Below are 25,378 nucleotides of genomic sequence, written 5' to 3'. Positions count from 1 at the left end.
ATTTCCATCCAAGGTAGCCAGCTATGTCTACTCCGTATACATCCAACCAATCCCACCCACCCAACCCCGCCAAGCCCAATCCTCGGCTCCCCCCCAAGACTAACCAAACACAGCTAGCCTACACACACAACACGGTCGCATATAAGGCCTCTCACGTCCCTTGATTCCTCTTTCCCCTCAAGTTTCCTTTACATCCTTTGTTCGTGCAACAATCCAACATCCATCTGCTATTATGCCAGCAGACCGCATCATATCCGACACGATATTCACCAACTTATCACACAACAACCGCATCTATCGTGCACTAGTGCAGAGGCCCCACTTATGTGGATTATCTATATATGATCCACTTTTGATCCTTCCCGTCTATGCTTAGCGTGGTCTATCTAGAGGCGATAGATAGATAGATAGATTGGTGCAAGGAGGAGGAGGAGGAGCAGGTATTAAACCCCAGCCACGACAAGTTCCTCGGGGCCAATCATCCCCTTGCGAGTGTCGATTGCTGTATGCCTCTTGATACCGAAACCAACGGATGTCGATGACCATGTTGTTGCAGACCTGGAGTAAGGGCCGACTGGAGTAGTCGGGTCCTTGCCGTGGCTTAGCGTGGAGTCGTTGTCCTACATTTTGTATTTTTATGTAAATTTGCTTTGTTTGGTATGATACATACGTAGGTTGGTTTGATTTTGTAGGTATGGACTGGGTGGGGGAGGGGGGGGGTCTTCACCGGTAGCTGTCCTGGTTGTTCCAGTAGAGCGTGTCGTGCTGGACTTCTGGTCCGGTGGCTCCAAATTCCCAGCCGAGTTTCAGCTTAGTCCATTGCATGAGGTGGCTGGCGATTTTCAAGTGTCCGACGTCGGTGGGATGCTCTTGGGGGTCGATGTCGTTGTGTTGAAGGATGCCCTTGGTGCCGAAGTAGTGCACGAATCCGTCGTCTTGGAAGTGCTGGCTGACGCGCTGGATCTCGGAGACGTAGAATGGGGATTGTATGTAGGTGTCGCCGGAGCGGGTGAAGTTGCCCCAGAGGGACTGATTCATGGGTCAGTGTCTGCTTGGATGGATGCAGGGGTTACGTACCATGATGACTATCTGTGCGTTTGGATATGTTTTATGCACGCTGTTCACGAGCTCGACATAGCTGTCATAGAAGGTCGAGCCGGGGATGTTGTTTTGGGGCCGGCGGTCGTTGGTCCCCAGGTCTATAACGACGAGATCTGCTGGTTGGTGCGAGCTAAAGTTCCATTTCTCGGGATGGTCTCCGTAGGTAGCGTTGGCACGCACACCTGCGTCGGAGGCGTAGAACCATTGATATGTCTGATTGAGTTAGTTGACTTCCTTGTATGGTACGGGATACCAACCATGCCCCGCGCCTTATCCGCATAGCACTCTTCGTCCGTCAAGCAAATTCCGGGATATGCCTATAATGGTCAGACAGAGATGTAAAGTATTCAGAAGACATACGGTGATCGAGTATTCGACATCCCCTAATCCGGCAGCAAAGTTGTACGCCCATGATGAAAGCCCTTCATAAGTGGCATATTGTCCCGATGCGAAGCTATAATTGTTAATCATGGATGCGAACAGGATAAGGTGAATCTCACGAATCGCCGATAATTTCCACCGTCTTATTGTATGCAGGGGCTGCGACTAGTTTTGCATCCGAGGCAACGGAAACACCGGACAACTGGACTGTACGATCGGTCAGTTAGTGTCGTTGTAAAGGATCGATAAACTTATCCGTAGCCCCAGTTCGTCACTACCTCACCGTTAGTTTAATAATTGATCGGATAGGAGCGCACTTACCTCGCATCTCAAACGTGTTGTTGTTGGACAAGTTCAATCCCGGGGTCGATGATCCAGCAAATTGGTACGTCGCATTCGCAGTCACGTTCGAAAACTCCCAGTCCAAGCCGCCGATTCTATCCAGTCAGACGGATGATCAGTATTCTGCCCTGGGTACTTACCGATATGCCAGCAGGACTCCTTCACTCGTCTGCGGACCGAAGCTCAGAGCAAGCTATCCCATGTTAATACTAGCATTTCAGAATACTCATGCTCAGCATCATACCTGTTCGCCGGTAAACCCAAGCTTGATACCCGGAAGTCTGTACCCGTCAGTCGCAACGTCACCCTCACCAAAGCAAACCGAATTCGACATACGACCACCCTAAGGACCAGTCAGTTAGAAACATGCTCATGACCCGATATTTAGGCAGGATAACCCACAAGAAACATATTTGCTATCCCACCTCCCCTTATACGATATTTCCGACGCATCGGGTCCATAACTCCTCCAGGAGCCATCCTCCAGCGAAATACTCGGAGCTTGTCCAGGATAGGGATCTTCTCGAGCCTGACCATTCTGCAAAATGGTGGCCGAGGCCTGCAGAGCCCATGAGAGCAGAAAAACCGGGGAGAATCGCATATCTGTCGTTCACGTCTATGTTAGACGGGTGTGTGAAGAGGGGCCAGTTCAGTTTTAAGGACGGAGGATGTGGTGGGCTGATGACTATCGCCTTGCGTAAATTTTGCTTTTGCTATTTAGCATAGTTTGTGGTTCAGCTTAATAGAACATACACAGGGGGCAATGATCGGCCCGAGATCCACCCTTGCTTGTCGATCAGGGGAGCGGATCGATCGGGTTGTGGTGTTCCTCAGCCAGGTAGCCCTGTTCATGCAATGTAAGTTAATTGGTAGAATTCAATGCAGGGTAAATTGTGGCAGGAAGCATTGGGAGGTTGGAACTCTATGACCACATTATCCGAGTGGTCCGCATGGTTGCACTGAATAAGGTTACGGGAGGCAGGAAGAACCATCGGAAGTCAATCCGAAATGGTAAAAAGGGAGTTCTTCGTGGAGACGCCGAGATAGAAGGCATTTAATGAGTGGATAGCATGCCTTTCTTCATCCCTGAAGAAGACTTTCTGTTGTCTTTCCGATAATTTGGAACGTGCTGACTGGTCAAACTGCGCAAAACGTCAATATTTATTGCAGAGCATGTAAGCACGCGCATCCATCCTATCGACCCATGGTAGAGAACTGATGTCAATCCAGATAACCTGAATGGGATATGCAACTTTAGAACATAGGTACTTGGTGTGAATTCACACAAAGGATCTCGTGCGCAATCACTGAAACACATGGAGTTATAGAGAACTTCGAAATGAAGATGATCATTCCTTGGTGAGAACGATCGTGTCCGATCCGCTCCTCGGGTGGTTGAACGCGATATCAACTGTTCATTGTGAACGATAAGCGACCCAGCAAGATCTAGATGCTGTGGAGCCGTCTCAGGGGTGGGATCAATGACATCAGCGCTGGCTAGGTGATGCTTCTTATTTGTCACGAATTCCCTTATCGCAGGGGCTGAAGACCGAAATACTTGCCATTTTCCCCAGGGTCAGTTTGATGTCCTTGTACCTGGCCCTGTGGAAATTCAACCATCGAGTGTGATGGCGTGATGAGTCGGCTGCGGTGAGGACTTATCATGACTTTTAGTCGGGAGAAGATTTGGGGAAGGAATTTTAGGCTTCAGCAGCTCCAAGCGGGATGCTAGCTAAGTCGAATATGACTAGCCCAATGGCTAAAATCTCACATCTCCTCGATAGATACGAGAGCCAGCGGTCGGATAGTAGTAATCTCCGACGGACTCCGGAGATGACCATCACGTGTTTGCAGGCTATCCAGGAGTCATAACTGCCAGCTTCCTTAATTCTTCGTCAGCCTGTCACACAAAGCTCAACTGCAATCAATTATACATCATGGTCCGCAGACTGGCATCGGCAACACCTCCCACGCAATCGCCATCACTAGCCATGTATACCGCTCGCCCCAATTCTGTCTCAATGAACATTCATCCGAGACCACTTGTTCTAGCCACTGCTACTGACGAAGCCAAAATCACGACCATATACGCAGACCTGTTAATTCCAGGGGCCGGAGAGCTCTTGCGCAATGCTGCTCTAGTGATCAGCGATAAGGTCATCGCGTTCGTTGGACCCCAAGCCGACATCCCCAAGAAATACCTCCGGTCCACACAATCCAGCCACCATGTCCCAGTGTTAATGCCTGGCCTGTGGGATTGCCATATGCACTTTAGCGGTGATGATGACTACTACAGCGATTATACCGCTGGTCTGGCCACTCACCCGGCCTCGTCCGGTGCCCGGCTAGCCAGAGGATGCTGGGAGGGCCTGCAGGCTGGGTATACCTCGTATCGCGATCTGGCCGGATACGGGTGCGAAGTGGCCAAAGCTATCGATGACGGAACCATCGTCGGACCGAATGTGTATTCGTCTGGAGCTGCGATCAGCCAAACCGCTGGACACGGTGATATTTTTGCTCTCCCGGCGGGCGAGGTGCTCGGAAACTACGGAGTGACGAACCCGCGCCCGGGATACTGGGGAGCAGGACAGTTATGTATTGCCGATGGCCTGGAGGAGGTCCGACGAGCGGTACGGCTACAAATCCGTCGTGGAGCCAAGGTCATCAAGGTCATGGGGTCTGGCGGGGTCATGTCGCGGGACGATAATCCCAACTTTGCACAGTTCTCGCCCGAAGAGTTGAAGCTCATGGTGGACGAGGCAGCACGGCAGAATCGTATTGTCTCGGCACACGTGCATGGCAAGGCAGGCATTATGGCCGCCATCCATGCGGGATGCAAGAGTCTGGAACATGTGTCGTATGCGGACGATGAGGTATATGAGCTCATGAAGGAAAAGGGGGTTCTTTACGTGGGAACGCGAGCAGTTGTTGAGCTGCTTTTAGCCAGCAATGGAGAGGGGCTGGTGAAGGAGTCCTGGGCTAAGGTGCAGGCCCTGGCTGACGCGCATTTGAAAGCTTACCAAGGCGCAGTGAAGGCGGGGGTCACGATGGCTCTAGGCACAGATACTGCTCCTGGTGGACCTACTACGCTCGAGTTGCAATTTGCTGTCGAGAAGGGAGGCATGACTCCATTGGAGGCCATTCGAGCGGCAACTGCGAACGCTCCCCTGTCGGTTGGCCCACAGGCACCTTTAACAGGTCAGCTTCGAGAGGGCTATGAAGCTGATGTGATTGCATTGGAGGAGAATCCATTGGATGATATCAAAGTCTTCCAGGACCCGAAGGTGATTACCCATGTCTGGAAAGGTGGAAAGCTTTTCAAGGGCCCGGGTGTTGGCCCATGGGGAGAGGACAGCAAGAATCCTTTTGCGTAGCGAGCGAGCTAAACCTGTATATATTACATCCAGAGTGAGTCCCTATCTAGACCAACTCCTGTGCTCTTATTGGCATCGCGTTGTTCAAGCGCCATAGTCACACCTTGTTTAGACCGATGGTTCTCCTCAAAGATGAGTTGAAGCATTCACGGTAGAGCTGTGATTCTCTGAGTAGACACCGGGTGAATGAAGTGTCTCGATATAATTCAAACTGCAATAGCAGCCAGCACCTCACATGTCTCATGCCTTGCTAGCGAATTTCTGTCGGAATCCCCCGGTCCTAGCATCGGATAGTCTCGGGGGCTAAGATGGAGCGGTTAGAGGCGGGTGGCCGGACCGGGACAAACATGTGGGCCGGCAGACAGGAGTAATGCTAAGGCTTCAATAGAAGTTTAAAAATACGTATTATCGGAGAGGATGTTGATGAAGAGATGTCCGGGTAACTCCCGCTCAGAATTGACAGTTGGGATGACATGGTAGGCAGAATTTATCAACTAACCTTTTAGACTTAGACTTTTTGATAATCCCAGGCAGTTAGTTCAGTGATATATGGAGCATCCAGTAGTTCGTTCACGAAATGTACATGGGTATATAGTGCGTAACGGCATGCCTCCAACTGTTCCTGGATCGAGGTGATGCTAATGCCCCAAACTTTCAATCCAACTCGGCGACTCTCATCGTAGCCTAGTATGTTCAAAAGGGAAGGTCATTATGGAATGAGAGTATGCTTTCATTACCAAAACATGCTCACTCCCACTGCCAGACTAATAGCCCCGGCCGCAGCCGCTACCGGCACCGAGATCGCATCTTCATGGTATAGTCTTTGATAGGCATAGTTCAACATGCCGGCAGCGAAGAACAACCACGACGCAGGCGACCTCGCCAACAGAATCCGCTCTGTACCGAAGAAGAGTTAGTCAGCCAAGCTTCTCGCATATCCATTCAGACCGGTAGATATCTTACGGCAAGGAGACTGGAATCTCAATTCGGGCAAGAAGAACAAAACGAGAACGATTGTATGAATCACGGTGGCGGTGGAGGCGAGCCCTGGAAAAAGGATGTTAGTTCCGATACTGGGGCTTGGCGACTTGGGGACATCATCGACATACAGATTGTGAATGCTGCCGTTGGTGTTTCCTGCCAGTCTCCAATAATATCTTCCCGAATAGCGCGGTGCAGACACAAGCCAGCATCATTTCCAAAGTCACCTTGCAGATGCTTCAGTGATGCCGCACGGAGCTCCGACACCCGGCCTAGTTGCCAACAGGTGGCCAATTTCTCTGCAAGTTCGGGGGTTGCATCGTATTTCCTGATGAGTGTGCGCGTAATGTAGGCGCGGGCTGCATCCGGGCCAGCAGTGTCGGGAGGGAAGCTCGGAGCCATGGTGTCAAGGGGCAATCTAGGGGGTGAGGGGAAGTGGGAATATGGCTGTCTTGAGAGGTGAGGTGATTTCGAACTTATATGGTCGCTAAGCTCAATTCGGGGCTGTGTCGGGACGCACTGATAAGCGTGTTCCGCACTTCCGGTGGGCCAGTCGGGCGCTCCAAGCAGTCTTAGCGTGAGCTTAGCGTGGATAAAACGTGGTCGCATAGCCCTGCGGGTACTTGTGGACGTCACCCTTGACTCTATGGAGGACACTAGACCGCTGGGACGGACTATGTAGTTGAACTAGCGCTTGCTGATTAGAAGTTCTATGTGGAGTTGACTAAAGAACTGGTGAGATGGCAGCAATCTGAAACGATGCGGCTCAGTGCGTAGTTACGCAAGTGCGTGCCGCAGCAGAAAGACAGCAGCCGGACCCAACGCTGGCCCAATTTGACATGTAGAATACAGACTATGAGCCCTCCTCTGTATTTACACTGTTGTTGCCCACTATGTGAATTCATATGCCTCGTCAGACAACAGTGACAGCTGTCATGTCTAGCGACCTTGATAAGGGTAAATCGCTCATCACCGGCCAGGCATGTCGGAAGTTTGAAGTTGTAAAATATTTTTCTTATGTTAATCGTCGAGTACTATTCAGCATCAGCCCATCAATACGGACAAGAAAGTTTATGGAGAACGTTAACGAAGGAATGAAGATAAACCCGTGAAGAATGGTTGGAATAGAACAGGCAAAGGCGCAGTTGAGGGAGGAATAGTGACAAATAGGTACAAACAGGAATGTCAGAAGTGTGATGAAGTAGGAATGGCAGATTAGTGATATAGGAGGAGATACATTCAGGCTACATACGTCTTTGGGCGGTTGATAGAGCGGGAGAGATTTCTTCGCTTAACTGTAGAGCTGCCATTCTTGTCCATGGTTTCAGGCAGTATTCGTTGCGAAGTGATAGAAGCATCGATAGCTATGGACTAAAAAATAGACAAGGTAAGCTAAATTTTCTCAGAGCAGCTGGATGTTAAGCTATTCGTGTGGCAAGTAAAGGTCCAGTGCAGTTCTCAATGAAAGAAACAGAGCGGAAAGTCGTAGAGGTGGGTGAAATGATTCGAATTCAAGTTTTCCTTTCAAGCAGTCGCAACCTATGCGAGGAAGACAATGTAATTACCAAGTGAAAAATTAACGACAAAGAGCGCGACCTCGTCCAGCGCTTTTGTAAGATTGTTCGTAACCACGACCCTGTCTAGTGGTATGCAGATTGAAAAATATGAAATCGCGCTCTAGTCCAGCGCGGGGCACACAGCCTAGTCTGGTATATCACAGGGGCCCTGTGGTGACCACGACCTTGTCCACTGACTCAGAAGGCAGAGCGAAGTTGACGTACGAGCAATAAGGCGACATGGTGTGCCGTATTGAGAGAGATAATGAGATGAGACAGAAGTGGAGGGAGGATTCAATCGTACGCTTGGGTCGGGAGTGCGACGCTTTCGTAGATTATCATTGTCTGCTAATGGGGGATACTTTAGCCACCCCCCAGTCAAGGTACAAGCTTTGTACCCTCTCATTAATCTTGGTTTAAAGGAAGAATTAAGGCTCAAGGGTTGTGAAATCATCTTAAAAGTGAATGTTATTCAATCGCGCAACATCGACAGATATTGCTGCAATATATTGGATTGTATTAGACATAAAATATCAGAAGTACATATAGGTCAAGACAAATCACAAAGATACAATATATATTCAGACCCAAGTCTGACAGGATCAGAGCCTCAGTGGTGACCAGATGAAATTATGGCAAGTCCAGTGCCGGTACTGCAACAGTAGTCAAACTGTCGTGGAGCTTAGCCTCGTCACCTCATTCGTCCAGCGCAGGATGCAATCGATCGGTCATCCCGGTTGGCGCCGCTTAGGCAGCCATGGCCATGGCGGCAGCAGCAACAGCACCACCCAGGACGAAGTTGCAACGGTCCGCAGGGGCAGCACCGGTGAAGAGGGAGGGGGTAGCAGAGGCGGAGGCAGAGGCAGAGGCAGAGCCGCTGGGGGTAGCGGCGGCCGAGGTGGCGGGAGCGGGGATGACGGGGCTGGAGCTGGTGGAAGCGGCAGCGCTGCTGGACTCGGTGGTGGCCTCAGTAGCAGAAGTAGCAGCAGAAGCAGCGGAGGTAGCAGAGGTGGCCGCAGAGGTGGCGCTGGAAGCCTCCGAGCTGGATGCAGGGGAGGAGTTGGCAGCGTCCTTGTAGGCATCAACACCCTTCTGGATGGCGTCGGTGATACCGGAAGCCAGGGAGCTGGCGATGCTAGAAAGAGAGGACGGGACCTTGGAGGTGATGGCATCGGCCAGGTTCTTGGAAGCAGTGTACTGCTTCTCGAGCTGGGAGTAGACGGTGCCGCCAGAGCCAGCAGCGACGAACTGGGACTTCTTCGCAATCAGATCACTGATGGTGGTCTGAACCTCCTTGGTGACATCCTGGACAGGGCCAGTGATGGTCAGAGCATCGGTGGCACTGAGCTCAGAAGCCTTGTTGACAGTGGTCACGCCAGAGTTGATATCGGAGACCAAAGAGGTAGAGGCCGACTCGACCTTGCTGGGGTCGCCACCAGAGTAGGCATTGATGGCAGAGTCCAGGGCCTGGACCTGGGTCTGGATCTGGGACAGGACGTCGGTGATAGCAGAGGCATCACGCTCGACGATGGCGGGAGTGGCCATGACACTGGTGGCCAGCATAGTGAACAAGGCAGCGGTGAACTTCATTTTGGCGACGTAAACGACGGTGAATGAATAGATATTAAGTGCGAGAATAGAGAGAGGACTGGAAAGACCGAACGAATGCTTGAGGCTGAGACTGGCTCTGATGAATTCCGACTGAATGGCCGTGGATGAGCCTCTATATATACACGAGGAGCTCGAGGGGACTCACATGGCGGGTATACGGTGGCCGAGGACAAACTGTGGACCAGGGGAAGGTTTTCCAGCAATTCTGGGGTCGGTGGGTCCTCGGACCAAGATGTTGACCCCCATGAATGAGAAGGAATTGGTTCGTGCCTGGAACCTGCTACGAAGATCGTCATTGGGATGTTGGTTCTGGGCCAATGCCTTTGATTGCAGGGCCGATGCTCTTTTCCCTCTTTCAGTGTGGTCGGAACCTTGAGGGCTTCCGGGCATCATCCTGGCACGTCTGGCCAGGTTGCCCAAGTTGTCGCCATCGGCTGGACGGTTTACTGGAACCACAACAACAGGAGCAGTAGGTCGCAGATGGAAGCGCAGAGAAACAGCGCCTGACTAAACAACACAAATCGCTTCGCGAGGAGCAATTAATTTGACTTCGCTGGTCGGCGAACCAGCCAGTTGTGGCGTGACCATGACTTCCTAACCTAGCCCACCCCCGGATTCTTATTTGCTCGTGTCTGGGGAGTCAATGGCCTGCGTGCTAGGAAGTGTGCTGCCGTGTGTGGGCAAACCCAGGGTCTGAGGGGAAAGTGAGACATACAGGCTCCGTAGCGAGGTGCTGGTAGTGGATGCGACCCTACGGACGCTAAAAGCCGGTACCCCGCACCGGGCAGACTCATTTTCCAGCCTTCTCGTTGGGCGAAACGAGTTTCCCCCGGCGATCCTTCTCACCTCGGCCCAATCCGGCAAGACCTCCGCGATCGCCCGACCCCACCGTGCAGGTCCCGTTCTTTTTCCATCTAGACCGATTGATGCGACGCCTGGATATTACTTTGGCACCTCACGAACTGCCTCATTTTCATTCAGAGGAGCCTTTCATCAACCAAATTTCAGTATGGTTGCTTGATATCCCTTTTCCGATGCACCCTTCAAAATTGCGTGATTTTTCGAGCAGGGGTGCGTAGGCAGCAATAGCTACTCACCTTCACCTGCAGGCGTAGGGATGGCTACAGAAATTAGTGGCGCGATTTCTTTGCTAAACTGCGCTAGCCATCCGGTCCCGTACCTGGCATGTGCTGACCTTTGCTGCTGGTGGACAGATGCTCTCGGACCGTGCCCTGCCATTTGGATGGTTCGGTTCTGCGTCGTCCGTCTCTGTATGATACGATCTATGCCGGATATTATGCCCGATGGATGCAGATCTATTCCCGCTTGCTTGCTGATAGAACGGCGCGGTATGGGATGATCCAAGGTTTGTGGACCTGACTCAAGGTGTGACGATGAGGGCCTCGGATTCCTGTCATCTTCTACGGTAGGCTGCTCCAATGAGGTGCCCACCCCAGCTTCCTAGTATTCGTCCGTCTGGATGCGAGGCCAGGGTGGCAATTGACCGAGCTTGATTATCTCCAAATCCCGCTTACCACCTTCGGCATGGCCTATGAGCAAGCACGTTATTCCCACCTCGAACAGAAACTGACTTCCGAGGGTCCGCCCACCTATGTGACACCGTGACACGGGATCTGAGACGCCAATAGCTATTGTAATTTTGGTACAATGGAGCTTTAACGGGTCAGTATCAAAGCGTCTGGGTGAATTTTCGGACGTGAGGTGTTTGCCCCCGGACGATAGCCGTGCTTTAGACCGTTCCAACTCCATTACCCCTTAGTCGCGGAAACCCGGAACAGCAAACCTCATAGACCCTGTACTAGACCATATTCGGCTTGTGGCAAAGTTGGCTTGACATCTTTGGCGTCTTCCTATTCGCACGTCAATTTTGGTTCGATGATTGGGCTCGCCAAGCAAGCCAGTCTAATCATCCCTCGTGGTGGGCGGAGAAAAGGCCCGTGTCTCTTGCGCAGGTTGTCTTGCATGGAGTGCAAGCCCAGCTAGACGGAAGAACGGTATCTCAACTCTTTTTCTCTAAGGGGGCTATGATTAGAAGTGTTGGATATCGCACCATAATAGCTCAGATGGCAATTATGGTATTGTGATTAACTACAGAGTAAAAAGAATGATTTTATTCTCATAGACCCGCAGTTCGACATCTGCCAGGTTCATGCTTACTCTGAACTCTTCTAGCCTTTGTAGGCTTCCGTTCTTGTGACATCCGGCGTCTCATAAGTGGACATCCTAACCTTGAGCACTACTTCCGCGATTTAACTCATCCACAATGGTGGGCTCCCGCTCATTAGAAATTGGGTTAACATTTAACTTTTAGATTTGGAGAAAGAAAACTTTAACCAAAAAGTCCCAATTCGGAAGGTTACAAGCGACTACATTCATCCATTTTTTGGAGCGGTTTCTATTCCAGGAAGCAGAGCCTCATCTAGATTTGCCTCTTGTGGTGATCTATCCATTTACATTGGTCGACTAGCTGTTGGGGAACTCATGGATTCTGATCCGATGATCATCATCTATGGAACCAGAATAACCTTCCCAACAGCCCAGATCCTGTTTGTCCGATTCCTAGGTTCCGTTCTTCCTACACAAGACGACCAGACCTCATTTTCTAATTGCCATTTCTTGATCTAGAAGTTGAAGTACTGTCTATCATGCATAGTTGACCGCTTACTCAGACCTGAAGAGAATATATAAGTCGGACTAGAGTGCAAGTTACATCCATGTCCTTTGCTCTTTACTTTTATATGACAATCATGCTGAATTTCTAATTCTCTTCATGAGGGAATGTTTATTACGCTGTTGTTTCTCACATAAGACATGCCCACCCTTTCACACGGGATCCTCGTGTGAAGGAAGCATATCAACGCATCCTCGATGTTGCTGGCCATCGAAAATGCGCCCTGTGTGATATCCTTTATCCTGCACTTTGTTTTAGTCTATCTCATGCAGCGTGAGCTTTGTCTATAGATGTACGTAACCATAGTTAGTCTAGGGGATCAAGTAACTAATAAGAATGGCATATGAGCAAATCTATCGTGACTAGTTGGCTATGTGAGCATTCTGTTCTTCGTTCTCTTGACTCGGCACTACTTCCAAGGTTCCTATGTAATCCAGTCCACCTATCCCCAATGAGAAGTCGGCAGTGCTGGTTAGTAGTTATCATTACATTGCCAAAGTCTCAGCCTGAGCTTCAAGTGTCGCATTTTTTGACGAGTTACATGAAAAAATACTAGATGCAGGGGGGATAACAATTGCTAGAGCCTGAGAAATCAACTTCGTTGGCTGAGTTCGTTCAATACCTGGTCTAGTAAGTAGGAGTAATTCCAAAATATATAATTCACCACTCCACGGGATTCCCCACACTAATTACTGGCAACAACCTCCACAACTAAAATTAGTCCAGCAAAGGCAAGGATTATTGAGTGATTTGTGAGGCAGATTGAGAGGAAATCCCACGCCAGATGATATGCCAGTGAGAGGAGGAGACTTCCCACCCCCAGCCTTACGGCCATTCCCGTTACCCGAATAGGCTTAGTGCCACTCACGTTGTTGATCGACCCCGCCTTTGTTGACCCATTCCATCTGCATCATGTTGTCGAGAACCTTCCTAGAGAAACTGTTGATTATCTAGTTAAATGAGCTAGGTTGTACTCACAATGACGGGCCTGGATAACACTGCTGAGCTGCCTCATCATGGGAAAGGAGCTGCTAAAGGTCCTCGTGTTGGTGGCGGCAGTGGCGCCCACAAGAATGTGGTTTCTGGCGAGCATGCCTCGCATCCAGCCAGTACTGATAAGAGGTCCACTAGGAAGCCCAAAAACCAGAAGAAACGACAGAAAAGTGTTAGTTCATTCCGTCTAGGGCTTGCTCAACAAGATGGTGTTCCTGCTGAGACAACGACAACTGGGTACAGGTAAGTGGCTGCCTTACTGGGCTTGCAGACTGTCAACGCTTGAGCTAATAGTAGAGCCCTGTGCATAGACCTCACAGACCCAATAAACACCTCGTTTATTCGTCTTCAGAGCTCTCAGCTGCTCAGATGGAAGAGTTTCTGGAAACTGGCCTGGCGATGATCGACGAGACACCTGATACGCGAAGGATGTTCGTTGAAGACTTGGCTACCGAGTCTGGACTTCGTAAAGTACGACAAGTTGTTGAGACTGAATTCGCAGCGTCTTACAGCGTTTTGAGACCCATGTTCGATACGCACTGTGTTCTGTTCCTTCGTCTAGTCTCCCATGATGAGATACTGTCGTCACTTATACTCGAGAAGGCTGTGGGAACGATATACAATGTCATCTACGGACCAGGTGGTAAAAGAGGACTCGTCTTCTTTTCACGACTTGCAGAGTTCCTGACCAAGATGGAAGATGATGCTTCGCGGAGTGAAGTACTAGTTCTGGTTTCGAAAGTACTACTTAGCACTCTTACCCTCAACCAGGAGGCTGCTATCCAAGCCGACCTCAAAGGAATCGTTGACAAGCTCTACAGTTGTTACCACGCCCAAACCCCCGAGCCTGACCACAATCTCCAAATAGCACACCTGAACATGCTTAAGATCAGAGATATGCTTTCAATGGCAGACGCAATTTCTGCCACAAACGATATAAACATATCTAGGACTACACCAAAGCAGCAGATATCCCCTGAATCTGCTGTTGATCTTCCCGGCGAGTTGTCCGAGTTTGGCCCTCGCCACGATAATGACCATTCTGCCATCTCACATATTCAGATCCTACCTACAATCTCTGAGATACTCAGTGATGACGACCGACCGGAGTTCCTTCCCGTACGCTGCTCTGCCAATACCTCCTTTCAACATCATGAGAGGGGCATTCGTCGACTTCTCGATACCCAGTTTCGTCTTCTAAGGGAGGATACGTCCGGTATGCTCCGTGAAAGCATCCGATTGATAATGCGTACGTGGGAGCTCATTGCCCATGGCTCGGACTGGAGGTTGAAGCGCAAATTCCTCCGCAACAACAGTCCCACGCCAGTTCGAGTTTACTCAGGGATCGAGGTACAAAGGCTGCGATCTGAACATAAGGGGGTAGAGGTAGATGTAGAATTTGACCAGCTTCAAAGACTCAGGAATATGAATCCAGCCAAGCGAAAGCAATGGTGGGTCGACTCCAAAGCTTTGAAGGGCGGAACGCTGTTGGCCCTGCTTGATGCAGAGGACCGGGAAAACGCAGCTGCGGTATTCCTCCTTCTATCAAAAAGGGAGATCGGTTATGTGGACAAAGCCATGCAGGGCCCTTCAAAGCCTGAGCACGTCAGCGACGTGGTTAGCGATGCCAAGAGAGCAATGGTTACACTGACTCTGGCGAATCCAACAAATGCACTGGACTTGGAAAAGCTTGTTTCGTTCTCCATGAACAAGCCTTTGACAAAACCCCTCATACTCGTCGAATTTCCTGCTGTGCCATATAACTCTTTCGAGGGAGTTCTACGCTGCCTGCAAATACTGCACGAAAATCCAGCACGTATGCCTTTTTCTGCATGGCTAGCTCCCAGTATCGATAACAACGAGCTGAATGAAGCCCTAGCGAGCGGCACTGAAACAAACGGTATCAGTATCCAACCCCCTGCATATCTTCAACCAGGAACAGCTCTTGATCTTTCCTGCCTTCCTGGTCGCAAGGAAGGCAGTATAGCGCATGAATCGTTGTTCATGTCCCTCTCTCAGGACCCCCAGGCATTATCAGCAGAGCTTTCTGATAGGACTGCCTTGGATGAAGGCCAAGCGGATGCACTAGTTTGGTCACTAAGGCGCAAGATTGCGCTGATACAAGGCCCTCCAGGGACTGGAAAGTCGTATGTCGGTCTACAGCTTGCCCGATGCCTGTTGAACAACAGACACCTGCTGAATTTGGGACCAGTTTTATGCATGTAAGTAACGGTAGTCTGATGAGTTGCACTGACTGACTTGGTATTCAGCTGCTACACTGCCCACGCACTTGATCAGTTTCTTGACGGGCTTCTAAAGTCAGGCATCTCCAATATTATCAGGATTGGCCCGCGGAGTGCATCTCCACATATCGAGGCCCTGTCATTAGATGTGAAGAAGCTGGAACCGGGACCCCGAATTCGGGGCCTTCCGAGGTTGAAAGGCGAATCACGAGGAAGACTGGTTGCAATAAGTGGAAGAATTGAGGAGCTGCTCCGGATGGCAGATAATGGAAGCCTCAGTCTTGTTCTCAGACTGTTGAAAAGAAAATTCCCCTTGCATGCGAGCAGCATACTTTCTGGATCTGCCAGTGAAGAAGAAAGTGATGCAGTGAAGGAATGGGCTTCTGGAGATGCGCCTGGCGATGGTAAAGATGGCAACATTGAGCGTTCTATTGACCGACTACTCCAGGTGGACGTATGGGTGCTGAAGGCTTCGGAGCGGACTCGTCTGCTTAACTACTGGCGGGACACGGCTCTTGCGGAGCTTACGCAACAACTATCGGCTCTTTTGAGAGCGCACTCTACGGAAAAGCATCAACTGACATCATCTTACAGCCTGTCTGATGTGCATCGACTGAATGAATCTCAGGTAGTGGGTGTAACGACCACGCAACTAGCAAACAATGCTGATTTACTACGAAACGTCCATGCCAAGGTACTTATCTGCGAGGAGGCAGCAGAGGTTCTAGAGTCACATGTTCTCACTGCGTTGTTACCTTCGATCCAGCATGCCATATTGATCGGGGATCACTTGCAACTACGACCCCGTATCTCGAATCTTAGGTTGTCAATGGAATCGGATGGGCAAGGGCCGAAATACAACCTTGATGAATCACTCTTCGAACGTCTCGCCAATTATCGGTTTGGGGAGGTGGTATCTAGCCCAGAGGTGCCGACTAAGGTGGGGTACTGCTTCCCTGTCATGCAGTTGAGCCATCAGCGACGCATGCATCCGTCGATCTCGAACCTTGTCCGGCAGACATTATATCCCAGGCTTCAAGATCATGCTACGACGGCTTTATACCCCGACGTATCCGGTATTGAACGCAGATTATTCTGGCTCGATCATCGCCATATGGAGGATCCCACTGACCCCACAGAGGCAATGCAAAGCAAGACAAATACCTGGGAGGTGGGAATGGTAACTGCGTTGGTCAGGTACCTCTGTCAGCAGGGCAAGTATGGACCTGGTGAAATCGCCGTTCTGACGCCATACGCTGGGCAGCTGAGGATGCTGAAAGATGTCCTGGGAAAAGAAATGGCACTGATCATCAGCGAGACGGACTTGGACGCCCTAGACGAGCCTGAGGAGTCAGAGAGGCATGGAAGTCATGCGAATGGGAGGGGCAAATGGTACAATAGGCAAGAAAATACTCGAAAAGGGTCGCTACTGGATGTGCTACGATTGGCCACGGTAGACAACTTCCAGGTAGGAGTTCCGCCCCGACCACTAGATAGCTCTGACATAGGATCACCAGGGTGAGGAAGCGACTGTCATCATCGTATCTCTTGTCCGAAGCAACCGTTATCAAAACTGTGGATTCCTCAAGATGCCAAACCGGATCAATGTTCTGCTGAGGTGAGTGACCGACTTACTGTCTATATGCATACTAAGTCTTCGGATAGTCGCGCTAAGCATGGTATGTACATCATCGGCGATGCAAGTACGGCGTCAACTGCACCGATGTGGTCATCAGTCATCCAACTGCTCGAGAAGGGTAGGAATATCGGCCCAAAGCTTGAGCTACGTTGCGACCGTCACCCCGATAACCGATTTCATGTCTCCTGTCCGAACGACTTTTCGATACACGCGCCTGAAGGAGGGTGTGCGGAGAAATGCAGTCTGAGGCTCAACTGTGGACATATTTGCACGGTAAAATGCCATTCAGAGAGACAGCACAAAGCAGTAAGGTGCATGGAGCTATGTACCCGGATGAGAGATTGTGGCCACGCATGCGCCAAGAAATGCCATGAACCTTGTGGAGAATGTGTGGAGATGGTTTACGATGTTCCTCTCCCATGCGGACATAAAGCCGAGCGTATTGAGTGCAAGCACATGGGCGATCTTGGAAGGGTGCGATGCACTGAACAGGTCGTCCGCACAATGGACGGCTGCGGTCACATCATGAAGATACGCTGCTTCGAGAACACGGACACCCTGAGATGCTCGAATCGATGTGATAGTCCGCTGGCTTGTGGACACTCTTGCCGGCACCTATGTTGGCAATGCCGATACGTGGTTGGTGATTCTTATCATGTTGATCATGGCTCCTGCCAAAGTCCATGTGGAAGGGGATTCGCAACCTGCTCACACGCCTGTCACCGACCATGTCATTCAGGCACTGCATGTCCGCCTTGCGACCTGACCTGTGACGTACGCTGTAGACATAGTCGCTGTGCGAATAAATGCAGTGATCCGTGTCCTCCATGTGCCGAGCCATGTGGGTGGGGATGTCAGCACCGAGAACGGTGTAATCTGCCGTGTGCGGTGCCGTGTAGCAATCTTCCTTGCAGTTTCAGATGTGAGAAAAAGCTTCGCTGTGGGCACCGGTGCCCTGGATTGTGCGGAGAAAGGTGTCCGGACCCTCGGTACTGCAGAGACTGCTGTGGACAGGATATCCGCACGCAGAACGTCGACATGATCGAGTTCAGGACATACGAGGACATCAATGTAGATGAGGATCCACTGGTGTTCCTCTCTTGTGGCCACTTCTACACCGTATCCTCCCTGGATGGCATCATGGGGATGTCCGACCACTACGAATTAGACCCATCGGCGGGTGAAATCGTTGCTCCGAAGCTGCATCGAATCCTGGATTCCGGACGTCCGAAAGGGTGTCCCGAATGCCGTACACCCCTCCGTGATATTGACCGCTATAATCGGATTATCAAACAGGCATTCCTCGACGAAGCAACGAAAAGGTTTGCCACTCAAGCGAGCACTAGGTTTGCGGACCTGGTGAAAGAGGTTGGGAAGTATGAGATGGAGATTGAGAGCGAAAGAGCCAGGTTTGTCCGGGACTGGTCGCTGGAAGCAGTTGAAACAAAAGATGTCGATGAAGTCCAACGCTCAATCGATGCCTATCGCAAAAGTGGAAACAGACTCATCAAGCGGATTAAAGAGTTCACCAAATCAGTGGCGAAATCCGAACAGCCATTTGGCAGGGTGAGCAGCATCTTCGCGTCTGCAGCGGCAAGACGTGACATGCCTGCAGTCTGCTTTCAATTTAACGAGTCGGAAATCCAGACGGGCTTTCAATCACGCGGACATGTTCTGAACCTGCAACTCACATGGATCCTTCTTTGGGACCTGGATAGAATCTACAGCAACAAGACCATTGACCCACGCATCCGGGGGACTCTGGGACAGGTGGTCAAGAACCAGGTTGCCGGCCTCCTGAGCAAGTGTCTAGCGTTAGCAAACTACTGCCATGGAGCCAAGTTTCTGCAACAGGAAGTTGAGTCCCGAATCCACCATGTTTTGTTTACGATGCTATCTCTTAGCAATTCCCAAGCACTGGGTAATCCTGTCGACGGGTCTACCGACGCCTCGATCCGTGCAAAAGCGCTCGAGGAGTTGAAAGCCTGCGAACAGATGTGTTTGCGTCACGAGCACATTCTGGGGTCCTTGCGTGAAGACATCGTCCAAGCAAGGATTCTGGTCAACGGTGGGACATTTTACAGCTCCGTGACCAGGGAAGAGAGACGCCAGGTCTACCAGGCCATGGCACCGCAGTTCAGTGGAACGGGCCATTGGTACTACTGTGAAAACAACCATCCGGTAAGCCCGTTGATGCCCGTCGTGTTTGACCGTTACTAATGCAGTCCAGTTCACGGTGGGAGAGTGCGGCATGCCGATGGAGGAAGCTCGTTGCCCGCAGTGTGACGCACCAGTGGGCGGTATCGATCATCAGTTTGCTCCAGGGATCCGCAGAGCAGATGATATGGATGCGGAGTTTGGTCATGCATCACTGGTGTGAGTTGCAATGATATTGTATTGTTTATCAGGCATTGATTAGGTTGCGCTGAATTCTAGCATGACACGATAGAGAATGATAATGCAATAACATGATAATGATAAGCTGTACGAGTGGGCAGCATCTCCATAGACTTTCAATAGTAGCAATAGTAGCACTGGTGATCTCGAGAGAGGTCCAACAGGATGGATGCTTCTTGCAACGTGGGACTGCCATTGCCAATTCCGTGATACGCAGAGGATGCGATGCGGTATTTTCCGGCGCATACACGTCACGCCGCCATGGCAGATGCGCCATGGAAAGTCTCGCCAGAAGTATCATGTAGGAATGTTGACTGCTGCAAGCCGGAGACGGGGATTCGATCAGGGCATCGGCCAATCCGTGGTGTCGTCGTAGTCGCCTCATCAGGCGGGCATCCACGGGAGGCGGCTAGCCTCCATCTGCAGGTGCAACGTGTCTCGCCTCGCGTCGGCAGTTTGCTCCCATTACCCCTCCATCCTCAACCCCTCGATCGGCATCCACGTCGACTGTCAGGAGCATGCGAGACTCGGAATCAGGGATGGGTATATGCGGCGGGTTCCGAGGACTTTCCGATGCAGCTCAGATGCAGGTATGTCAATTGTCTTGTGCTTTTTCTGGTGACTGAGGATGACAGGCCCTTCAAACATGACTCCAATATAATCAACATCAATAGAGGATGCTCTGCAATGCACAGGTGGTGCTTAGGAAGCAGTCTCCTCACTACCACGTTTCGTAAGGATTGGCCTGCATCTGGTCCGAAAATCGAGTCGTTGACATATCCATCCATCAAGAACTTGAATTTTCCACCTCCATCACAGGGTCTGGTATCCTCCAGATGGAGGGGTAGCTGCAGGCAGATACGTTTGGGCATTGCTACATGCAGCCACTGTCACTACCCCGCAGTCTGCTTCGCACGCTCATACATCGAGTCAACAAGATGGATTCACTGGATGGTATCGATGCATATGTGCCAATGCCCAAACGAGGTCACCCAACATATGCATCGATAGCAGGTTATCGCGCATATCATGGATACGGGATGAGGTGACGAGGAGCTGTTGAGGGAGCTGTCAATGGTATAAAAGCCCGTCAATGTCCGCGGAATCCTCATCATCAGCAACAGTCTCTAGATCTGCCAGCCACATCCCAACCTCACAACACCATGCCTCAGGACGCCAAGGTAGGCAGACCAAGGATGATTTCCATTCACCTGCTGATGTTGATAGAACGCCTTCTACTCCGTTGAGTACCTCCGGGCTCTCAAGTCCAGGTACGAGTCTGCGGTAAGTCTGCATGCAGTCTTCTTTGATCAACTCTAACATTTACTAGACCAGCGACCCTTGCCGTGAGTACCACGATCAGAGGATGATGGGGTATTAACATAATCAGGCGGCTTGACCTTTGAGGATGCCCTCGCACACGTCAACTCGACCGGCCGGAAGAACTTCTCCCGGGATGATGTGAAGCGGTTCGACGACAACCACGATGACAACATCAACTTTGCCGGTGAGTAATCTGGCTCGCGTGAGAATGAAGCTGACCGAAGCAGAATACCTTGCCATGATGCTGGAGAACGACGAGCAGATGGCTTTCCAGAACGCCAAGTTCATTGCTTAGATTGAGAGTCTGTATATAGGCCAGATAGTGGCATGATGAATGAATCTACGGCAGTATTTTTCTAGTCTGATCTCATAGATCCACACCATGGATGTATAGCCAGATAGTCTAGATCTGTAAATGTATTGACCGGCACATACCAATATCAATCAGTGACTTCCTGTCCATCGGTAATATACTGAAGCGCATGATGTCAATGTCTCAATTTCTCAACCCTAACGTCGTGCTGAAACAGATCCCTGGATTCTTTCATCGATCAGAATGCACTCTGAAACGGGTGAATCCCCCTTGCATGAGCGCCACCGATGAATCTTCCTAGACATGATATCAGCATGGCTCCACCGCTGTCGGCAGTACTCCATATGCTCGAGTGGACTGTTCCTGAGTGAGGTCGCAGTGAATGGCAACAACCGACACATTCTTCTTGAGCCTACTCACTTAATGCCACCATTTCACCATCCCACCCTCCATCCTCCTCATCAACATCCCTCAACTTGGTAGCTCCATCACAATGTGGCTCGTGATTCTGTTTAGCCTCCTGCTGCGTCTTGCAGCCGCACAGCCTCGGTATCTTAATGACAAGACCAAAGGTACGCCATCCCAATCTGGTTCGAGTTCACTAACTCCTGCTAACGACACAGAATTTGTTGTGAACGGCTCTGGTCTCCCCTTTGTGGATTTCGACATTGGCGAGTCCTACGCAGGCTATCTACCCAACACGCCCGCTGGAATTTCCAGTCTCTACTTCTGGTTCTTCCCGTCGTCAGATCCAGAGGCATCCGATGAGGTATGTCCCACACCATATTCTGTTTACATGCTAAGAAATAAGATCACGGTCTGGCTCAATGGCGGTCCAGGCTGTAGCTCTCTTGCAGGCATCATGCTCGAAAACGGTCCTTTTCTGTGGCAACCCGGCACCTACCGGCCAGTGCGCAACCCGTATGCGTGGAACAAGCTCACCAACATAGTTTACATTGATCAGCCAGCTGGCACGGGGTTCTCGCTTGGTCCGTCGACGGTGGTGTCTGAGTTTGATGTCGCGAGGCAGTTTATCTCCTTCTGGAGGCGGTTCATCAATACCTTTGATCTGCACAATCGAAAGATCTACCTGACTGGGGAAAGCTACGCCGGACAGTACATTCCATATATTGCGTCGCAGATGCTGGATAAGAAGAATGATACGTATTTCCGAGTTGCGGGTATCCAGATCAACGATCCTTATATCAATGATCTGACTGTTTTGCAAGATGGTATGCTCTTACCCACCTGCTGCGATGTGACTGACGTGTGTAGTGCCCGCCCTCGCGGCCGTCAACGAACACCCATCTCTGTTCCCCTTCAACGACACCTTCATGGCAGACATCACGGCTCACGCTGACGACTGCGGCTATACCTCACTTTTGGACGACGCGCTCACCTTTCCACCCGAGTCTTCCTTCCCATCCGTCCCTTACAACAGCAGCTGCGCCGTCTACTCTGCGATCATCAACGCGTCCACGGCCCTAAACCCGTGCTTCAACCCGTACCATATTACCGACTCCTGTCCCATCCCATGGAACGCAGTCGGGGGTCCCATCGTTGGCCTGGGTCCAACCAACTACTTCAACCGCAGCGATGTCCAGAAAGCCATCAACGCCTACCCAACGGATTATTTTGTCTGTAAGAAGGGCATCTTCAAGACGGCCGATGGACTGGACACCTCGCCGCCCAGCTCCCTGGGTCCGTTGCCACGCGTGATTGAGCAGACGAATAATACGATCATCGCGCACGGACTTCTAGACTTTGCGCTCCTGTCGAAGGGATCTCTGATTAGTATTCAAAATATGACCTGGAACGGGCAGCAGGGGTTTGAGCAAGAGCCGGTGGAGCCGCTGTTTGTGCCGTATGGGTCATCGGGGGGAGGCGTGATGGGCACGGCGCATACGGAGCGCGGATTGACCTTCTCGGAGGTGTTTCTTTCCGGACACGGTATGCTTCTGTCCCCTTTGATTGTTCTTCTGGTTAGGATGGTACTAACGTGATTAGAAATTCCGGAGTATGCTCCCAGCGTGGCATACCGACAACTCGGGTTTTTACTAGGAAGAATTGCGAATCTCTCAGTTGCCTAGAAGATAAGTCCGATCGGATGAGACAATTATTGAAAGCTGCAGATGACAGCAGCAGTTGATATCACATCAATGCTATCGTGCGGGGTTCCCCACATCGTTCCAAAATAACTCCATCCTTATCCGTAATTCCGATCCGTTCAATCTACCATCCACCCATCCATCTATCCAACCCCCTTACCATGTAGTATTTACTAGCGCTCGGATCTCCCCGCGCTTTTCTGCAGACCTCCTCCCAAATAATCTTCTTCCTCAGGCAATTACTCACACAGCCATATTCAATCCATTTCAATATGACCACAATCCCAACCCACCAAACCGCCGCCTGCATCGACACCCCCGGCCCCGGCGCGCACCTCGTCCTCCGGAATGACATTCCCGTTCCCTCGCCGGTAGCGGGGGAAGTGTTGATTAAGTTGGAGTTTACTGGGTTCTGGTATACCTTCACCAACATTGCTATGTTATTAAGTAAATACCGGCTGATAAGGATATGAAACAGCCATTCCGATCTCCATAACATCGATGGCGATTTACACATGACGACAAATGTACCGGGTCATGAGGGGGTGGGGAGGGTTGTCCAGGGTTGGTTTATTCCATTCCTTTCTTATAGTGTACTAGGTGTTGGATGGATGATGCTAAGAGGTATGATGATAGTCGGACAAGATGTATCGAGTGACATGCTAGGGAAGAGAGTTGGCGTCAAGTATCCTCCCCATTTATCCATCTACTCCTCGTCGATAAGTCAGGGCTAACAAAACAAGATGGCTCCAGAAAAGCTGCATGAAGTGTCCGACGTGCAAGGTGCAGTATACGAATTGTTTGAATCAGGATAATTCGGGACGGGTATGTTCTTCTTCTCCATCCTGGTTTGAGGTGATGCTAATAGGGCTGGATAGAATGTTCCTGGGACGTTTCAGCGTGAGTTACTATCATCCATCTATGTGTCATCGGGTTGGGTAGCTGAGAGAATAGAATACGTCGTCTCTCCTGCGGATTTCGTCTCGCTGATTCCAGAGGATTTGGAGCCGGAGGCCGTGGCGCCGTTGCTTTGTGGTGTGTTCTTACTATCTCTCCTTATGGTGATGGTGATGCTAAACTGGTGTTTAGCTGGTCTTACGATGTACGGGGCACTCAGTAAACTGGACAAGTTCTGTGAGAAGGGCGATTGGGTGGTGATTATGGGGGCAGGGGGTGGATTGGGGCATCTGTTGGTCTTCCTCCATGGTTCTGTGGATGATGTTGATGAATCAGGGGCATTCAGATTGGCAAAGAAATGGGGTACAGGATGATAGGGGTAGATAGGTAAGTCCACGTACCCTTTCAGACACGCTGCTAAGAGATGTCCAGTGCAGCAAAAAAAGACATCGTTCTCTCCTCCGGCGCAACCGCTTTCTTCGACTTTACAGACGAGAATGTACCCCCCCCCCTCTCCACCTTTCCTTCATATGCAGCATACAGCATCCTGACAACCCAGTTAATCTCGAACATCCACACCCTAACCGACACCATCGGCGCGCACGCCATCCTCGTCGTCGTCGGCTCCGAAACCGCCTACGAACAAAGCATCCATCTCCTCCGTCCCCTCGGCACCCTCATCTGCATTGGCTTCCCCCGACCAGACTTCCACATCCCCATCACCCCACAATTCTGCGTGGACCGCGGACTGCGAGTCCTCGGCAGTGTCGTAGGCACAGAGACCGAAATGCAAGCGTTGTTGCAACTTGCCCGAGCAGGCAAGGTCTCCACGCATTACCAGGTTTTTGAGTTCCAGGAGATTAATGCGGTCGCGGACCGGATGAGAGGATATGCGGTGGAGGGACGGGCCGTGATGCGGATTCCGTCGGAGTAAGCGTGATACCTGGCTTTTATTGGTCTTAGTATGATGTGGGTTCTGTACTATGTACTCCGTACTACTGTATAATTAACGGATAAGATATTCATCTTATAGGTTGTGTAGAACTACGAAGTAGTTATAGTGGAGCGACTAGGCAACAAGCATTGAGTACGCCTTACCCGAGTGGTCCTGCAGAATGGTCCTGAGGAGTATGGCTGAATAAGATCGTGGTTGACAGCGAGTGTCGATTCCTGTACTGTGATGTGATCTGTGGAGTGGTCTGCATGTATCGTGCTGCTGCTGTCAGAGGTACACGATGTAACCTCGTTCTGTGCATAGGACGCATATACCCCCATACCTACCTACCACGACTACGAGGGGTTCGCGTTCACGGTCTCGAGCCGTATCTTGAGTTCCCGACATTGCGCGATGGGGAGGTGTATAGGAGGTGAACCGGGGGCGGATCGGGTGGTTTTTAATCGGGGGATGAGGTTGTGGGGGTGTTGTG

The 25,378-nt window shown here is 50.9% G+C and overlaps 8 protein-coding genes across 8 annotated transcripts; 5 read left to right on the top strand and 3 right to left on the bottom strand.

Moving 5' to 3' along the window:
* Positions 1 to 634: 634 nt before the first annotated feature.
* Positions 635 to 2,674, bottom strand: BO80DRAFT_211437 (SGNH/GDSL hydrolase family protein). Its single transcript, XM_025714308.1, has 12 exons — positions 2,578 to 2,674; positions 2,227 to 2,531; positions 2,161 to 2,167; positions 2,069 to 2,105; positions 1,965 to 2,017; positions 1,804 to 1,919; positions 1,738 to 1,756; positions 1,602 to 1,691; positions 1,462 to 1,555; positions 1,359 to 1,418; positions 1,078 to 1,314; positions 635 to 1,029 (listed from the first exon to the last, which is right to left on the bottom strand). The coding sequence occupies exons 2-12, from the start codon at positions 2,423 to 2,425 to the stop codon at positions 724 to 726; spliced, it is 1,218 nt and encodes a 405-aa protein (XP_025571260.1). The 5' UTR covers positions 2,426 to 2,531; positions 2,578 to 2,674; the 3' UTR covers positions 635 to 723.
* A 1,058-nt stretch (positions 2,675 to 3,732) lies between these two features.
* On the top strand, positions 3,733 to 5,359 carry BO80DRAFT_428605 (amidohydrolase family protein). The gene has a single exon (XM_025720293.1). The coding sequence runs from the start codon at positions 3,762 to 3,764 to the stop codon at positions 5,196 to 5,198; it is 1,437 nt and encodes a 478-aa protein (XP_025571259.1). The 5' UTR covers positions 3,733 to 3,761; the 3' UTR covers positions 5,199 to 5,359.
* Positions 5,360 to 5,580: 221 nt separating this feature from the next.
* On the bottom strand, positions 5,581 to 6,648 carry BO80DRAFT_390633 (uncharacterized protein). The gene is made up of 3 exons (XM_025717154.1): positions 6,308 to 6,648; positions 6,162 to 6,245; positions 5,581 to 6,095 (listed from the first exon to the last, which is right to left on the bottom strand). Exons 1-3 carry the CDS (start codon positions 6,579 to 6,581, stop codon positions 5,932 to 5,934), a joined length of 522 nt encoding a protein of 173 aa, XP_025571258.1. The 5' UTR covers positions 6,582 to 6,648; the 3' UTR covers positions 5,581 to 5,931.
* A 1,834-nt stretch (positions 6,649 to 8,482) lies between these two features.
* Positions 8,483 to 10,585, bottom strand: BO80DRAFT_505042 (cell wall mannoprotein 1 family protein; the record flags this gene model as incomplete). The annotated part of the gene is made up of 4 exons (XM_025724457.1): positions 8,483 to 9,458; positions 9,492 to 9,853; positions 10,193 to 10,281; positions 10,444 to 10,585. The coding sequence occupies 4 exons, from the start codon at positions 10,583 to 10,585 to the stop codon at positions 8,483 to 8,485; spliced, it is 1,569 nt and encodes a 522-aa protein (XP_025571257.1).
* A 2,845-nt stretch (positions 10,586 to 13,430) lies between these two features.
* BO80DRAFT_365039 (P-loop containing nucleoside triphosphate hydrolase protein) lies at positions 13,431 to 19,293 on the top strand (the record flags this gene model as incomplete). The annotated part of the gene is made up of 5 exons (XM_025716180.1): positions 13,431 to 15,253; positions 15,302 to 16,742; positions 16,792 to 16,892; positions 16,940 to 19,094; positions 19,144 to 19,293. 5 exons carry the CDS (start codon positions 13,431 to 13,433, stop codon positions 19,291 to 19,293), a joined length of 5,670 nt encoding a protein of 1,889 aa, XP_025571256.1.
* A 1,180-nt stretch (positions 19,294 to 20,473) lies between these two features.
* Positions 20,474 to 20,928, top strand: BO80DRAFT_448768 (uncharacterized protein; the record flags this gene model as incomplete). Its single annotated transcript, XM_025721699.1, has 5 exons — positions 20,474 to 20,491; positions 20,538 to 20,594; positions 20,641 to 20,656; positions 20,701 to 20,817; positions 20,861 to 20,928. 5 exons carry the CDS (start codon positions 20,474 to 20,476, stop codon positions 20,926 to 20,928), a joined length of 276 nt encoding a protein of 91 aa, XP_025571255.1.
* Positions 20,929 to 21,335: 407 nt separating this feature from the next.
* On the top strand, positions 21,336 to 23,036 carry BO80DRAFT_496606 (alpha/beta-hydrolase; the record flags this gene model as incomplete). Its single annotated transcript, XM_025724031.1, has 5 exons — positions 21,336 to 21,518; positions 21,570 to 21,715; positions 21,758 to 22,178; positions 22,222 to 22,896; positions 22,954 to 23,036. The coding sequence occupies exons 1-5, from the start codon at positions 21,440 to 21,442 to the stop codon at positions 23,034 to 23,036; spliced, it is 1,404 nt and encodes a 467-aa protein (XP_025571254.1). The 5' UTR covers positions 21,336 to 21,439.
* A 165-nt stretch (positions 23,037 to 23,201) lies between these two features.
* BO80DRAFT_390622 (zinc-dependent alcohol dehydrogenase) lies at positions 23,202 to 24,912 on the top strand. The gene is made up of 10 exons (XM_025717153.1): positions 23,202 to 23,469; positions 23,533 to 23,618; positions 23,691 to 23,739; positions 23,798 to 23,879; positions 23,933 to 23,954; positions 24,009 to 24,089; positions 24,144 to 24,243; positions 24,288 to 24,338; positions 24,384 to 24,450; positions 24,511 to 24,912. Exons 1-10 carry the CDS (start codon positions 23,327 to 23,329, stop codon positions 24,883 to 24,885), a joined length of 1,056 nt encoding a protein of 351 aa, XP_025571253.1. The 5' UTR covers positions 23,202 to 23,326; the 3' UTR covers positions 24,886 to 24,912.
* Positions 24,913 to 25,378: the final 466 nt, after the last annotated feature.

This window comes from Aspergillus ibericus (assembly GCF_003184845.1).
Source record: "Aspergillus ibericus CBS 121593 unplaced genomic scaffold BO80scaffold_50, whole genome shotgun sequence".
NCBI lineage: Eukaryota > Fungi > Ascomycota > Eurotiomycetes > Eurotiales > Aspergillaceae > Aspergillus > Aspergillus ibericus.
The sequence above is the reverse complement of the archived record's forward strand: the minus strand, read 5'-3'. Positions and strand labels throughout refer to the sequence as shown.